Consider the following 18,541-nt stretch of genomic DNA (forward strand, 5'->3'; position numbering starts at 1 on the left):
GACACTTTAAATTTTAAAATTTTATTACGACCTTTGTCTAGCAGCATTTTTGCACTAACAGATATGATTAATTGACAAGTACCGTATTATGGCTAAATTCTCTGGACAGAATACAATTTATTTGTAAATGGAATTATAGTAACTCATTTAGATAAAATAATCGAAATCTTAATTTAAAAGAGGCATTTATGTATGTCTGTATATAAATGTTTAAAAAACGTTATCACGAACATGTGTGTGTGTGAGATTAAGAGGAAGAGCATATGTGAAAACCACAGCCCGCAGTGTAGGCTCAGGAAAGTGGATTTCAGAAATCCAAACTGTTAAGAAACATGTCATTTCATTGAGTAATCCACAAAGCCTCGAGTGAGATTCCTCAACCCACAAAAATGCTCAGATAAACCTTACAATTTCCTAGATTGGATATCAAATGAACACTTTGTATGGCATCAGATGATGTTTACCGGGAGAGGGAGCTCGGTGGTCACGGAGAGAGTAATGTCCAGATGGGAACTGCTTCACGGGAGAAACTCCCCGCGCGGGGAGGGGGAGATATAAGTGATCTAGTTATAAGATCCCAGCTGTACAGCCTGTGCAGTTACTTCCCATCATGCAATCCAGCGCCAGGGTCGTCACGCTTTTGGTGAGTCGCCATTCATCTGCCACGTGGTTTTCCCAAACAAAATTTAACTATACTATTTTATTTATAAACGCTGATAGCTCATTAATAAAATAAACTGGATTAAAAAATATTTAAAAAAAACTTAAATTTAAATAATAGAAATTGAAATTATAAACTTTGACATTTTTGACTTCCTAAAATATTTTAACGTTTGGAATGCTTCATACCAACACATAATATTTAGATGTGCCATTGATATAATGCACTGAAAAAGTATACATACAACAAACACTTTTTAGGCTTAAAATAGTAACACTCTAAATAAATTTATCGTACTATATTTCCTGATAGAGTTTTCTGTTCAACTTTTCTGCTTTTATGGTTATAAATAAAATTACATTTTTATAAATAAAATTACATTTTTTGTAGAAAGGCTATTGTTTATCCAAGACAATTATAATGTTATAATATTTAAGTATTTAATGGTTAAGCGTTAGCGTATCTTACCACTAAGCGGGGCTAGCACAATGTATCTTCTTCGGTCTGCACTATATCATGTGAATGAACTAACCTATAGACTTTAAATAACGCATAAAGGTTCACTTCTATATGTACAAAAAGAAGTTTGAAGATGGTGCATGTCACTCCATAAGAGTTGGCTGAGCGTTAGCGAATAATTTTACAATGGCCTCATAATAGTAAGCAAGGCGGTATCGAGAAAATTGTAGAACAAACCGTTTTGTAAACAATTTGTGTTATGGTGAACACATGTCGAGTCTTGCCATAGTCCGTGTGTCCGGTATATGTATTCAATATAAAGCTCGATTGCGGTACGTGTCCTCCATGGAATTTGGCTGAGATTTAACAAAAAGTTTTATGGTGATAACTCAAGAAGTACAGTAGTTATAAAATGGAAATGATATATATATATATATATATATATATATATATATATATTTATATATATATTATTGTTATCACAAAGGGTTTAGGCAGAACTCATATTCTGTCTGTCTATCTTCTTATGTGTCTGTTCTCCGCTGGATATCTGAAGAACGAATTGAGCCATATACTTGTAGTTGTCAATGTTACTTCATTTCTACATGTTGTCAAGTTGTCCTGTTTGATGATAGGCATATTCTTCTTCGGAATTTGGTCGAACCAGAAAGATTGAAACTGTTTACATTAAATGTTTCATGCCTCTGAATCACATAAAATGAGTTCAATGATAGCTCTTCATGTCCATCTATGGGATTTGGGTGAGCGTCAGTGAAGTTTAACTAAGTAGGCTGGAGCTCAGAGTTTCATTGTAATTGTCTTTCTGCCTGTCTGTCTACAGGACACCTCGAGAATAAAATCAGCAGGAGATTTGAAATTGTACATGCAGCTGTTACGCAACACGTAGCTTAGCGCGCTCCTACCAGATGTGGTTTTAAGTTGCTTCGTATAGTCTAAGAAGTATAGCTAAGGAGCTTGGACTTAGAATTTAAATATTTTAGTACAAACGTTTGTGTTATTTTTTTTAAATTGTTAAACATAGAAAAATAGAAATGCCTAAATATGCATGAAGTAATTATTACATTACTTCAGTTATTTTTGATTTGTTGGCGTTGGATAATACTTGTTTATTTCGTGATGTGGGATGAGTGAATAACCAGTGGGAAGGTAAATATAAATTGGGTAAACTCAATCGTAATACAAATTCCCAAAACGAGGGTAATTTTACTAAATAGAACGAAACACTACACTATTTGATGCAATGCTGAAGTGTTAAGCAAGCAAACAAGAATGTAAACACTATCATTTGATACCTTAAATTGAACTAAATGTAATAATATTTATTCGTAAAAACTAAACAGATTATTTAGGTACTAATATATATATATATATATATATATATATATATTATATATATATATATATATATTTAATAAATATATTATTTTCGGTTGTTTTTTAGGGTTTCCAACGTTTTGCAACAGCTATTTTTAATGTTTTTTCTACTTACATTAAAATAGAATGTTATAAAATCCCCTTTTATTCTTCTAATTCAAGCTGGAATGTTGTGTAAGAATTTTGATAACATATCAAACATATCATTGCAGTGTTTAAAAATATAAAATACCAGAAAGATTAGTTGATAGCTTTTATTTATAAAACAAACTTTCAAAAGTTTCTGTACTGCTTTCATAGTAATAATATGTCTAGTAACAAACAATAGTTTAAGAATGTGTTGTGTAATGAAAAGGTAACAGAATAAATTCAATAAAAAGAAATTAAAGTAAAAATGCTTTATAAAAGTTCTTTTAGTTGTTTACTTAAACTTGATTAAACTTTATTAGTTTTTATATATTGTTATTAGTTGTTCGTAAATAAACTCAAAATTGTTTGTATTTTATCATTATTTTAACATCAAAGAAGTTTACATTCTACAAGAAAAGCTAAAAATCCTTAAAATGCCTATTAATTACGTAATTAAAATAGAGATATCTCATAATTCTAAGGCCAAAACAAGAGCGTAAAGGGGTTTAAAAATTAACATTGTTTATATGGGGTAAACTCGAGGTTGTTTCATTGCACAATTCATGTAAACCTAAGCCTATGTAAGGAATGTCCGGATTTCTTTAACTTTTATCTCATTGTTTCCATAATAATTCATTATCAAAGATCTTTTTGAAGAATGTTTGAAGTTGGGTTAGGTAAATTTGATTCTATTTCCTACTAGGTTAAAGAATATAAGTAACTTCTGTTAATTTTAATAACCTACTAGTGTTGAACAAATTCTGAAAAATGAGTTCTCGTACATTTCATGAGGTGTTTATTCCAAGATGGGATTTTAAATGAAAATACTGAAATTCTTGGGTATTTATAGACGTCGGATATTTACCCCCCAAAAAATACGTGGGTATTTACTTCCCTGGGTTAGTCATACTCGTTTTCAAGCGAATTAAAAAAAAAAAAAACAATTATTCTAATCATCAATTAAAAACGGGGGTTTTATAGCAAATTTTAAAAACTATGTTTCACGCAATCTTTAAAAACTTAAACCTATTTAAATATGATGTTATTCAGGAAAAATTAGTTAAATAAATAATTCATGAACCTGTCAAGCTCATGCTCTTTTTTGAAGTCGGTAATGGGAGTAACAGTTCTAGTTGAAGGTTGTAAGAGAAGATTGTTTGCATATTCTAGGTGTGTTTTAGACCTACTGAGTTATATCATACTACAACATTGTAGGATCTTCAGATTTGTGGGGTTCGTGGACAGCCAGAAAATTAGATTAAATCTAATAAAATATGTTTTCCAAAGTGCCAATACATTATGGTGTCCTACAAGGAATTTTTATTTCGGGTTTTTGTGCGCCAACAAATCAAAACATATTGTATAATGCGTATCTCGTTTCGAACATGGATGGCCCTAATATCAGCATAAAAAGTCAATTTGGAAATTAAAACTTGTATAAACCGTATACATCAATTTAATTATGTTCTTAACTCTCAACCAATGGTCCCAAAATCTACTACTTCGTTTGAAAAGTACATGTAATAGTTACGTGATGGCCTTCAACCATGAAAAGTCACATTTTACGAAAAGAGTTAAAATGGATACAATCCCAGGAACGCAACCACCTTAGAGTTCAGTAGAAATTAAACACGAGTGTTAGTTAAATTATTTATTAAAAGCTACCTAATATGTCTCTATGTATGCCTTGCATACATACAGTGGTGGCAATGTGACACTTAAGGTTCCAAAAATAACAAAATTTTTGTACTAACTTCTTCAATAAATATGGAATAAAACTGGAAGAAAGCTCCAAACAAAACAAAAATTATAAACGTAGTGATTTATAAAACAAATATGAGTGGAACCGATATTTTTAAGAACGTAAGAACGAAGGAAAGGTTTCATATACTACAGGTTCAAATGTGATTTGATTTTAAGCACATGATGTCTGTGGTTATAATAGGTACAGAGACATACCGAGATTCTACTTAATAAAAAGACAATGTTGTATCATGAACTAACTAAGTTTCTAAGCGTTCTACAACATAACATTGGAGTACTATCGTGGAAAAGCTCATATCTCATTGGCCTTCCTGAGGATATAAATTAAAAGAATATCATCATTTCATATATTGTCTAAAGTGGTAAGACTTGGTATTCAACTGTATTTATTTTATAGATAAGTTCAGTAAATTATTCATTAATCGTTATAGATTTTGTCGGAATAATGGTTTGTTTTTGATATTTAGCTTTTATAATTTTGTTTATAATTCTTTTTAATAATAAATAAGGGTGTGAATTAAATTATAACTTATTCATCCAGGACTATGATCTATTTATTTAGTGCAGATTATTTAATTATCGTTAGTTTAAGCAATGTCCTAAAACTTTATATTACATTAGAATTTGGGTCATGTGTCTTATGGTGTAATTTGCATTTCCCACTTTTTATTACATTCTCAGCGACTAGATCCTCTGTGTATCATCGCTTACTCGATTTGTACACAGAGATCTTCCTAATCGTTCTTGACGTTAGAGAAGAGAAATATTTTGGGAAAATATTTCGCACTCTAATCCTTTCCTTCTTCACTGCATCATACCCGGAAGCACATCATTAGACATCCTTGCCTGGATGGTAAGACCCCAATCAGTAAAGATCACCATAATCATCACTCTCATTTATAAGTTAGTAATGGACATTGAAAACGTTCCCAGTTAAGCAATCTATTCCATCTCACTTTATACCTGGATATCCAGGTTCCAACAAGGGATATGCAAGGCTAAAGTTGTAAAGTTGTTTTCTTACAAGCTGTAAGAAAACAACTTTACCCCTATGCATTTCCAACTTAGTGAGAGTTATCGATAAAGATCTCAGCGTCCACATATTCTCAACTCTGTCTTTACAGTGTCACATCTACTACAATGCAATAGGCATGAAAATTCAATAGGGCTATTTCAATAAAGGGAAAATTCAATTAAAAAAAATATTAAGAAACTATTACTTAGATTACTGTCTGTAATAACAAATAGGATGTTAAGAACACATAGGTACATGAAACGTACTTCTAAGATTAAAATTGAACATTTATATAAGACACGTTAGGGTACGGCGGAGTAATAAAAGAAAGAAAGAAAGAAAGAAAAAAACACTTCTTTATTGAGGCGAAATTAGGACCATATGGTCCTTTCTTACATTTAACCTCTTAAAAATATGTCTTAACAATGCAAATTAAGGCTAATTAACTATAACTTACACTTACAGTATTCCATTCACTCTTCCATTCACACAGCCACGATTCAAAGAGTAGCACCGCCGCCCGCCCCAATCATCCGGTCCAGGTATTTTCGTCTCAGCTCCGCCACAAACCGTTTTCGGCTCTCAATTTGTTTGACAGAATCTGGTAAATCATAATCTACAGGCGGTAACGGTGAAGGATCGGGTATAGGTTTTGGTTCTGTGTATTGGAATTCTGAGACTTAGTGCACCAGACCGAGTTTCCAGAACGAGTAATATACTTCGTTCAAAAAGCAAAACTCTACATTGGTAACTAACTACCTTGCAGGGCTTCATAAATTAGTTAGCAAAAGTCCGCATTTATTAGAGAAAGTTTCCTGTATTTTAAAATTTTTTTGTGTTTTGTCCCTTTTACATGTCTATGAAATGGGAAGAAACCCTGTTTCTCAGAGAGCAGTAAGTACAAAATAGACATAAATTTCAGGTATTTCGTTTAGTAGTATCTGATATATATTTTTGCCTTGAGTGCAAGAGGTATTGAGTCCAAAAGTACCTACCACACCTTCAACGTACATCCAGCATTGCATTGCATTGATTGCTGATTTTGTGATCCCATGTTTGTTGAAGAACTTTTATGATACAAACATGTCATTATTTAAATTTAAGTGTGGAAGCACTTTACAAGATACTTAAATTAAATTTTAAATCTCTAACTTCATAACCCAACAGTGAAAACATTGGAAACTTTTGTAAATTTTTGTTAGTACCGAGATTGCATTAAAATATGTTTTAAACAGTTAGGAAGAAAATAGTATCTAAAAGGTAAATCAAAGATAATTGAAACACTATATTAATTAATGTGGATTCCGCAACGAATTAGTACTTAGATCATACACTGTTGGTTATATACATGAATTCCGTTAGTATAATTATTGAGGATAATTCACACTATGGAGTAGAATAAAAGAGGAATGACTTTCAAACAACATACTAATTAAGTTTGAAGTAAACTTTTCCTCGGGTAACTTTATTTACATTTTATATTTTGCTTAGGAATTATACACTATGTGTTGAAAGCATTATTAATAAAAAAAAATTAAAGCTTTAAACTTCTGGTATACTACCAAGAATCTATATAATGTAAAATTGGTTAGTGATGTCTCAGATGACGTGAAATAATTGTCAACTAATTAGTTCAATCCTCTGCTAATTGCTAAGCAGGGAATTTACATGTCCTCTTCAGAATGCATGTAATTATAACGATCGCGCGAAAGCTCTGACTAACGACCCTTGTGAGTTTCAGCTCATAACCACGGTTACACGTTTAATCGGCGCGATGTTGGTGGTTACGCTCACTGACCTTAAAATCTACTAATTGCTGATTTTGACAAGGTTAGGGAAAGTAGAAATCATTTCATATAAAGACAATTTACAACGGCTAACTAATTAAAATGCAAAGAGTTTTTGCCAAGGCTTGTAATTACTCATAATTACTTATGTTAATTATATTTTAGGTATATACTCATACGCTCATAAATAAATAAACGTTTATTGTAACCATATTCTGTGCAATCGCAAGCTATGATCTTTGAGGAGGATGATTCCAATGCATCAGCAAAACTGCAGATAACGAGATATCCCCGTCAGCTGAAGTTCTACTGAACAACGGAAATATTTCTTAACTATTTATATTACCCCTCTTTCCCCCAATGTCTAAAATATTTATCTTAGCCCCCAATGTGTATTCACAAGCAAAAAAGGGGATTGAGTGATATCATTAGGATTTCAATAAGAGTTGTCATTACACAAAATTGTATAGCTTTTTTTTGCTTCATTAAGCTCATTTCAAAATTGTACAAAGACCTTGTGTGTTATAGCAATAGATTAAAGGCAATTTGGTCACACACGAATGAAAGAAATTTTCTCTCTTTGATATTGGTTTTCTTACTAAGACAACATTTTTGTTTTTAAAACTTTAAAAATAGATATAAACGTTCGGAATCCCACCCAAATTATGATTGTCCCGCTCAAAGTGTTGAGTTGACAGCGGCTTCCATGTTACAAAATTGACTGTTACAATGCATTTTAATAACACTTCTTAAATTTTCGATTAAAGTTCCAATCACCACCGCATTGGTCTCAAACCCGCATTGGAACAATTGATAATGATAATAAATAATCTTAAGGTGGTTTAACAATAAATTCTTTTCATTAAGAATGTTGACGATATAATATTTTTTAAATACTAATGTTTTTATATACACAAACATAAAAAAATAAAAATAATTTATAGATTACCTAGCAACTTTTACCATCGACCTAATGTACCTATTGTCTGTTAACGTTAGCACCAGTCTACACGGCCATCATGTCATCATTACTGATCTTTTGTGGTACGGTATAATTCATGTGATTGTCTTGTGGGTTGTTACTTTCAGCTATACAAATTTGTTGTTCTAAATAGTGACAGAAAAATTTTAAGTAAGGTACTAGAAATATTTATTATTTAGGTGAATATGGCCAAGCAGTCACCTATTTTGGGGTCAAAGATTGGTGTCAAGATTTGGTGTCAAACAAAAAGATATATTACAATATTTTATGCGATCCTCTCTAAGATCTTTCTTTAATCAATAAGGATCTATTACAATATTTTACAACTAATTACAGTATGAAGGATGCAGGATCACTGTCCGCGATCATACGCTTGAGGGAATATTTCTTCTGCTTCCTTGTACAATAGACTGGATCTCAATTTCCCTAATTGTGTAATGGTGTGGAGTAATGATACTTCGTAATGATTTTGACATACATCTCACTGTATGCCTAAGGTAAACTGCAAGATCACAATTTAATGATTTAGGGTAGAATAAACAGATACAACGAAGAATAGAAGATAGCAGATATAACCCAACAGAACGTAACGAATAGGTAGTGTTCAAACGGACGAACTGCCAACGAACTGACCACAAAATCAGTCTGGGTTCTTCCTTGGATCAAGGGAACCCACAAACCAAGATTAAAGTTTGTAGGAATTGATTTAGATTATCGCACAAACGGACGAACTGCCAACGAACTGACCACAAAATCAGTCTGGGTTCTTCCTTGGATCAAGGGAAGCCACGAACCAAGATTAAAGTTTGTAGGATTGATTTAGATTATCGCACAAACGGACGAACTGCCAACGAACTGACCACAAAATCAGTCTGGGTTCTTCCTTGGATCAAGGGAACCCACAAACCAAGATTAAAGTTTGTAGGATTGATTTAGATTATCGCACAAACGAACGAACTTCCATCTTACTATTGATTACAAAATCGATAGGATTCTTCCTTGGATCAAGAGGAAGAACGAAGTGTCAAGTATCCATGACCTTTATATCAAGAGCTATTACAAATACGGCAGTTGGACAGGCAGACGGACTGCCCTTTGATTTTTAACCACAGAATCAATAGTTATTACATCGAATACTTAAGTACTTTTATTTTTCAGCCACTTCTCTCGCTCTTTCCATCTCCTCTCAGCTCTCCCATCTCCAACATGAGTCAGAATAGTGATTTAAGCCAATTGTTATTTTAGTGGCTTCATTTATATTAAGCTATTTGCCTGTTGTTTCCGATTAAATACTAAAAGCTAAAATCATTTTATTTATATCGAAGTATTAAACCGTAAGAATATATAAACAAAAAAATTAGATCAAGAGATCTGAAATTGCTTTAGTTACAAAGTAGTTCAACCATTCAGACAGTGTCTGTTAGCCAATAAGCAGATTCATCTCTGGTCAAGTGATAATTGTTCGCAGAAGCTGTCTCATACAATCTGAAGCAATTTAATCCTCATTAGACAAGGGTAGTAAGGATATGATTAATGCTGTACCTGGGCAAATACCAGACTACAGTCCTAATACTGTTAAACCTATAACGTTTTAGCAATCAAATTTTCATTTCGGGGTGTGCAAAATGTTTTATTATATTTTAAATTAAATTTATGCTCTAACTGAAGTTCTTAAAATAAATACGTATATAGTAACATTTCTACAAAGTCAGAAATGTAAACATAATTTATATTTTTATATTTTTGATATGGTTCCTAAAACTGATAACGACTGCGTTTTACAAGTAATATAGTTATAACTTAATATTTATAACTAAATGCTCGCTTTCTTATGTACTGGATAGAAATGAATATTTTGCTGATAACGTAGATCAAAGTTTCACAAGTCCTTATTTCTTAAGTCCGTCATATACGAGCTTTATAAATTTGCCAGGGAATGATCAGTTTCTTTATTCAGCCTGATAATATCTTTCAGCAGCCGAGCACAAGGGCACATCGGAGATACATCCATTATTAGACAGGCTTCATGGTTATTGACGCATTAGAGGAGGTCCTCGGCAATTGTGTGGATTACGGGTGACCAATAGCGACAGCGAGTGTCTGGTTATTGGTTGTGATTGGTTACAGACATGGGGAATCCTGAATAGAATACCAAAGAGAATCCTTACCTAGAAAACTAAGTGTCATCAATGAGAACACCTCATTTTGAATGACATCGCTTTCCCACCTCCGACGAGTGTCCTCATTATTTCGGAGGTCCTTCATTAGTCATGAAGTAGTCGACTAGTCGAATAGTCTTAGTACAGTAATAGGTCATGATTTTGAATTTACAAAGTAGTATTTTACTCTATTTTTAATACAAATATAACTTTTCATTTAATTGGTTGACGACTTTTAATTTATTATTATTATTATTATTAATATACATTTAATTTATACATTCAAGATATAAAACTAGTAATTTTATAATAATTATAGCATTTCCCTTGTCAAAATCGTCATAGCAGACCATCAATTACTATGTGCTTGCTATGTAAATTGTGACTCATTTCATGTCTTATTAACTTATAAATATGTATTAAGACATTGTATATACAGTACATTAAGTTTGCAATATATTAGATAGCTAATGTGTAGAGTTCCTAACCTTAACTTAAAGAAAACGATACTATTTCAATATACCACAGAACATGTATTTTGATGTAAACCAGTTTTACGAAATTACATTAATTAAAAATAAATAACAGTGGGCTACCAATTCTATTGCTTGAATTATATTTTAATTAATTGTATATTAGTATGTACAAACAATGTGTTATTAACATGTTTGGGTTGGGACAAGTCTTCTTCTTTTGTCATTATTGACTTTCCTAGGAGTAGAAATAAAGTCTCACAGAAGGAAAAGCTAGTTGCTGGTTAGCATAGCTTTTTTGCAAATAATAAATTCCTCCAATTACAGATTTGTATTTTTACAATAAGGGTTAGGGCTTTATCATCTGTCAGCTTAAGGGTTAGGGCTTTATCATCTGTCAGCTTAAGGGTTAGGGCTTTATCATCTGTCAGCTTAAGGGTTAGGGCTTTTTGATCTGTCAGGTATAGGTTGTTATCCTACAACCGACCCATTCACACTATTATTGTTTATTTCGGGCCAACTCTTTCTTCTCAAGCTTTTGAACAAGAAGAAATTGATATATTGCATGGTTATCTTCAATTAATAAAAGTTCTGGTTTTAATTTTTTCAGAATTTCTGAGTTCCAAATTTTTGGTGTTAATTTTTTCCAAATTATATTCCCTTTAAATAGGTCTTTCTGCTGTTTCAGTATTTTTTCAGGGACATACGAAGGTCTTTGACCTAACAATGTTGCCTTTGATGCAACTTTATTATTTCCCCATCCAGAAAGCCTTCTTAATATAACTTGTACTAGTACAGTTTTTAAAAGCAAGCCTATCTCCGTGTCAGTCTGAATTAATTGTAAGCCATACTGATTGCTTATTAGCAATGGTATAATCATAGACAAAGTTGGATTTTGTCCTGACCATTCCTCTGACACTGTGTGTAGAGGTTGAAGAACTTGTGCAAAATCATTTAACATCTGCCACTCAGAATCTTGGTTTGGGACCTTTAGGCATACAAGGCATTGCTGCTGATAGTGTTTCTTTTATTTCCAACATTCATTCATCGATCATTCGTTCAATCATTATCACACTGAAATTTTATATAGTGGTAAATCCTTATATTATGACTTTCAATGAGAGCAGACTCACTTGAGTTTGTACGAAGTTTATTACCAACCAAATTACTAGTCTTGATAAGAGACTGTACTTTTACATATTTAACGTGTTCTTAACAACACAATTTTCCTCAATTGCTTCAGTTACACATAAGTTTAATGTCTGTGCAACAAATGGAATATGGATAATTTTTAACGCTCGGACATAGAATTTTTTTAAAGTGTTGGATCCATTGTCAGTAATAATTTCTTTAATCTTATCAGAAATATTCCAACTGCAAATTATTTCCCGTAGAGAGTCTGTATAGCTGCTCCTTTGTGATTTTTCTGTTATAAATTATGTATAAAATGGCAAGTAACAGTTATAACAAATTTATTGGAGTCAGAGGATCCGTAATCCTATGTAATCAGTTTGATCTACCATTGTTCTAATGTTAGTAGAAATTGCATTACACATTCCAGTTATAAGTTTGTTAGTCAGTGTTTTCCGTCATAGTAGTATGTTGTATTGTGGCTAAAGTGCACGTGAGTACTTGAATACTTATCCCATTAGCATTGATCCACTACAGACAGAGGTTGGAGATCCCTAACTATCATTTTAACAATAGCTCTCTCAATAAACAAGTGTGTCGCGGTCAGTAAGGTCTGTGTTTTTATCATAAGTTTGTTGTCTCGATTGTATTTTAGTGGCTCATCAGATTCAGTATTCAGTAAAATCTATATTTTCAATCTGTCCTGTAGTTTGAGTTATAGAACGCCTGAAGGAAGTTGAGGTACTGTGGACTCTCCTGCAGTTTTAGGTTTAACAACTTCCACACTATCAGGACTCACCATATAACACTGCAGTGTGACTATTCTTAAGATGTAATATTATGTTATATCACATCTTCATTTAGCACATTTTCTCAATATACGCGATACGCGTTGTGTAGACATCTATAGGACAAAGTTTCTCTCAGAATAGTTCTATACTGTTGATATTATTGAATGTATTTTACTGTAAAAATGTTTTTAAATGTATTCAAATACAATACAATTTATAACCTACCTATTTAAAAAATATTGTGTATGATCAACATACAAGTGTGTCTTTGTTGGTTAGTCATTAAACACACAAATAATTCCTATATAAAGCTGATACAGTTCCAGTAAAGGACAACAAACTGGAGTACCTGGTGCACCCAACCAACTGACAACTGGTTGTTTTTGTTTTAGAACATATTTCTATCAAGACACGATAAACTAGTCGACTAGATGGTATGACTAGTGTAGTCGATGTTTGATTGTAGCCCGTAACAGTTCTAACATAGATTGTAAAAATTGTCGATTGCAAAATGTAGTCAATAGTTTTACCACATACTAAAACTAAAGAACACAGCAACTACCGAGATGGGGTCTGATGGGGTTTGTCTTTGTTATTATTTCGGTGTTTATCGAAAGGGAATTCTATTCATGCACAGTTAAGTTAACGATTGAATTTAGATTTTCTTATGCACACGAGTGACACTACTGACTCTATAGCACTGAGCGGAATCGGAAATGTTCGTCTTAGACTGTCTCTCTGTCCAGCACAACGCATGAAAGCTATGTATATATATACATAGCTTTCATGCGTTGTGCTGGACAGAGAGACATTGAAAGCCAAATACTTGAAATGTTGCATATAATTTCAGCGAAGCCAGTTACGCGATACGCGATGTGGCGTACTCCTACTTGTTAAAAATAATATATGCAACTGATTTATCATATTAATTGTAACTATATAAAGAATATAGCAACAGTAATTATTAAATGCAAGATTATACTGTAATTATCAATGAATATATTTTGAGATTAGTAGACTAACAGAAAGTGTTTACATTTTAAGAAAGTTACTAAATGTTGTTAATTTACAATGTTCATGAAATCTAATCACAGCATTACGGGGTGATAGCATCTCAAAATTCACGAGAACGTATATAAAAAAGGATTTGTACGAGTGATGTGAAAAAGTTGACGTGAACACATTTTAAGTACGCCAGACAAGGTTGTCACCAAGCGTTTTCACCCTCCTCCAATGATTGGAGAGATACTATCATTCAGGCAATTACTATAATTTTTTTCATTATTATTATGGGAGAAATCTTTTTCGTAGCTTAAAACGTGAAATACATTTGTAAAACAAGGAATACAGTTTTAGAAAAAATGACTGCTGGGAAAATAAAATAACCAGTCAGTAATGTTTAATAACATTTAGATGCCAAATTGTTATGTAAGATAGTTTCTAAAAATAAGAGGATTGATGTATAGATGTTACTATACGTACATTATTTTCATTAGAAATTCGATCCTCCAATAGTTAGTTAAATTAATTAATACATACAATATAGAACAAGTGTAAAATTTATTACATCTGATTTATTACATACATTCAGAACATATTAAAAAATAAGCATGTATTAAATTTTAAAACTAAAATAAAAATAACACAATATTCCAATAAAAAGATATGTTTCACTTACTCTAGTCGTGAAGTGTAATCACAACATAATGTAACGATATGGCACTAAAACATAAAATAACAAAATGATTACATTGTAAACGTGTTTGTTGCACAATGAAACGTGCAAATATATTGTATTATGGAGTTACAAAGCAGAAATAAATAGCTGATGATGTCACAGTATGAACGATAACACAGAGGAAAATACACTTCACGTTGTTCACAATCTTATCTCGTTAATGTTCAGCACAAATACAAGAGTGAGCGCAGGTTCACTACGGGGGTTTACCATCCTGAAATTCACAAGTTCTTACTTGTCACTTCATACTCACAAGTCCGTTGATTGACAGTTGATCAACTCGTTTGAGTATAAACGGGATTTATATAAAAAATAGTAATTCTTTTATAAAAACATAATCATTAATGTGATTTGGGTCTGATTTGTGTCTATTATTTAGTTAGGACCGTAAATACAAGGTAATCTACACACAACCAAAAAGGTTCTTTCATCCTAAATTCGGACAACAAAAGTAAACGGTCACCGGCCGAATTTCGTTCACAATGGCGCAGCGAGATACAGAAATCGCGACAATGGGGAAACCATAAAATTGAAAATTGCATTTTAATTGTAAGTGATGCTCGTAATTGTAGCCGAGGAAAAGTCGCTAGCATTCCACAAAGAGTGAAAGAGTTGGGCGGCTCGGAGACCGGACTGTATCGTAGTGATTAGATGGCGAGGGGGCTTTCTCGCATCACCTGGCATTGGTGCGTGGACAACAGCTGACTTCTAGCTGATCTTGTCAGGACAGGTTTCTCCGTAATCTGATTTCTATTTGAATGTGGATGGAGTTCACGGTTCAACACGATCACCGTTTTGTGCCTTCATTTTAAATGTCGATTTAAGAGATCGAATTATTTTATATTAATCAACTTTGTAATTTTGTACTTTTTAAAATTGTATATGTGTTGTTCTAGACTTTTTTCTTTAGACGCTATAACTGGTTTAATTGATATAATAATAATATTCAAATCTTAATCGTAATCATTGCAGCAGTTTGCGTATTCACATTGGAATATTAGTTTATTTTCTTTAAGAAACAAACAATTTTCTACTAATTTCCTAATTTCTTGTATCACATGTGTAAACTCCCCACCCACTTACCTTGATAGGTGAAGTGGGTTGGACTAATCCAAATGATTAGTTCAACAATTAAAAAAATTTCCACAACCTCCAAGTTTTACTGTTACAGATAAGTATATCGACATGACAAAATCCTATCCTAAAATTAATAATAGTTATTAAAATTAACTATGAGGAATATTTAGTATCATTTGACGTTACTTTTTGTATCCCAATGTTCCTATGAAATATACTTTAAATATTATCAAGTAATAGTTAATATTAATCGATTTATAATATAGATTTACATTGGCCTGACAAAACACCAAAAAGATTTAAATATCATGAGAGATATTATAAATACGTACAAACTAAAGAAATCAGCTATTGCCAAACATGCATTAAAAATGAATCACACTTTTAAAAATGTAATATTATTAAATTCAGTTCACAAACAAAAAAAACTTTTGACGCTTATGAAACATTATACTTAAAAAATATGAAAATAAAATATTAAACTATAATTTTGGGCCGATTCAAAATTCATCTTTTATGTAAAATATAACTAAATTCTTTTTGATCTACACTTATATTATTATTTATTAGACTGTTACTAAGCTTTATTCAGGTGATAATTGTATTGAAATTTAAAAAATATTTATACTGTTTGATTCACACCTGGGAGTGGCAATTTGGATGTCTAAAGACCTTGTGCAAGAAATTAAAAACTACTGGAGAACTGTGTGTTTCTTTTAAAGAAAACAAATTGTTTTCCAATAAGGAGAGCTCCTCCTTCTATAGAATATAAATATTTATATTTTCCTGCAATGTCAAAGCAGAAATAAACGTGCACAGGAATTTTAATTCATCAATTTTTAATGTTCCAGTTTCTGCTAAGCGCAGCGGTGTCTGCTGCAGAGGATGCTGAAGCCACAACCTCGGTGGTGGGGGAGGAGCCAAAACAGTCCGAAACCAAAGATTCAACTCCAAAAGAAGATGAGCAATCAACGAGAAGCCCGGAGAAGCGGGGTCTCTTCAGGCTAACCGGGGTTCACGGAGAGAACTTTCAACCCTACAACTTCGTGTATCCTATACCGCAGCAGATGGCAGGATACCAACAACCTTCCGTGAACCAGCAGTACGATCCTAGAGCTGCGGGGGTGGCGGGCTCACCCAAGTACGAGCAGACTTATGTCAAGATCACACCCAGTGTAGGGTACAGTGCCCAGCCGACTTATCAGCAACCCATCATCCTACCATCCGCCTCCTCACCCTACTCCTCTCCCTACGTCGCTCCGACAACAATGATCCTTCTCATGGTGCCTCCCCACCCAGGAAACCCTTACGGCTCCTTGATGCTGGTTCCAAGTAACAATATCTTCCCACAGTACACCCCGAATCACATCCTCCCCTATCAAGCTTCCAGCCGGGTAAATGTACAACTCGTGCCACAATTTATCCCTATCCCAGTAAAGTACGGCCAGACCTCCAGCTTGCCCGCGGCGCATTACAAGGGTGCCGAGTTCCTCCAGAAGCCCCAACATGTAAGCCAGCAGTACCTGAGCTCTCAGAACTCTCAGAGCTACCAGGACCAGCCAGGATCCTCTGAAGAGCAGGATTCACAGTCCACTATGTCTCCAAACTACGGTGGCAGAGTGCGTCCCTTGGACCAGTATGTCAAAGGGTAGTTTGAGTAACGAGGAATTCATATTCTCAGTGCCTTGTTTTTAGATAATTTTTGTTTTGTGGCTTAGTTGCTCACTTGGTCTTGTATGGTCATTATACCAGCGAAAGAACATTTCCCCATTGTAGGATACAAAAATTATTTTTTATACTAGTAAGTTTATTTGGAGATCTATTGAATTATAGGTTAATATGGAAGTCCAGCTTTTTATTGGAGTATGCTGAAAAGGCAAGCAGATGAACGTGTTATGGATTTATTATAAAGGATAAACATAATTATAAACTTAAAATAACCTGTTCAAACTTAACGTGATAGTTTCCATGTTGATGTTACTTTGAAACTATCAAGGATTCAAACATTCTTACAATACCGAAATATAATTTCAAACTAAAATTTACTATACAGATAGCAAAGCATTTACCAAATTGTAATTTTAACACGATGCTATCGCATTAAAAATATTGCTGGAGACTATACCATAAGTTAGAAAGTCACAATTTTCTCCATGTTCCCTAAATACAAAGCAGGTTTATTTGTTCCGGACCTTGCTGAACTATTGCTTGGACACCGTGAAATTCAGCTATTAAGACGCCAAATAAACCCTGTTCCGGTCCCGTCTCTGAATCTTAGACATTTCTAATTTAACCAGTGAAGCGAGGTGGAACTGCATTAAGACATAACAGGCACTCTCGTTTCCGCGTTTCCTTCTGACGAGGAAACACATTTGGAATAAGTAAAACGTTAAAGGTAAAACGCTTTAATACCAGAGCTAAAAACTTAAAATAACTGTTTGTCTTAATGGCCACGCACTGAAATTAACAACATTTATTCAGATTGTGTCAAATTACTTTTTCACTGGTATTCCCTTGAAATCGCAAACTGTCACGATCTGGTGCTTGACAAAACCTTCAGGCTGTTATAAAATTACGGAACACACTTACACAAAATTGTTTATGGTACAAAGTAAAACAATGCCCTTTGGCATTTTCCTATGACGTATTTTAAATTGTGATATTTTATTGTTGTAAATATTTGGTTGTTATAATTGTGTATTAAATATGTTTTTGTTGACATGTCTAATTATTTACCTGAAAATTCTCATAGGAAATTATGATGATTTCAGTGATATTTAGTTATAATTTCAACGGTAAGTTGCTACTCCTTTCTGGTTATCGTTCACCTTTCTAGTAGAGTACAGAGGTTATTATATTAATACTGAAAAAAGCTTTTTATTTAAGAATTCCTCAATTTTTAATCGCGTGTTGCACTCGCGAAGAAAGTCAATACTACCAGAAAAAATATACATGTTATTACACTTATTTCAAACTAATG

General features: G+C 33.0%; 1 protein-coding gene across 1 annotated transcript; it reads left to right on the forward strand.

The window, feature by feature from the left end:
• The first annotated feature begins 594 nt into the window (after positions 1-594).
• Positions 595-18,280, forward strand: LOC124358716. Its single transcript, XM_046811013.1, has 2 exons — positions 595-643; positions 16,413-18,280. The coding sequence occupies exons 1-2, from the start codon at positions 611-613 to the stop codon at positions 17,211-17,213; spliced, it is 834 nt and encodes a 277-aa protein (XP_046666969.1). The 5' UTR covers positions 595-610; the 3' UTR covers positions 17,214-18,280.
• Positions 18,281-18,541: the final 261 nt, after the last annotated feature.

This window comes from Homalodisca vitripennis, chromosome 3 (genome assembly GCF_021130785.1).
Source record: "Homalodisca vitripennis isolate AUS2020 chromosome 3, UT_GWSS_2.1, whole genome shotgun sequence".
Classification (NCBI taxonomy): Eukaryota; Metazoa; Arthropoda; class Insecta; order Hemiptera; family Cicadellidae; genus Homalodisca; species Homalodisca vitripennis.

What these genes read in the sequence shown, in the direction of transcription:
- LOC124358716 (XM_046811013.1), top strand. Translation starts at nt 611, where the DNA reads ATGCAATCCAGCGCCAGGGTCGTCACGCTTTTG. An exon ending in CCAGGGTCGTCACGCTTTTG is followed by an intron (nt 644 to 16,412) that starts GTGAGTCGCCAT and finishes TTAATGTTCCAG; the next exon opens with TTTCTGCTAAGCGCAGCGGT.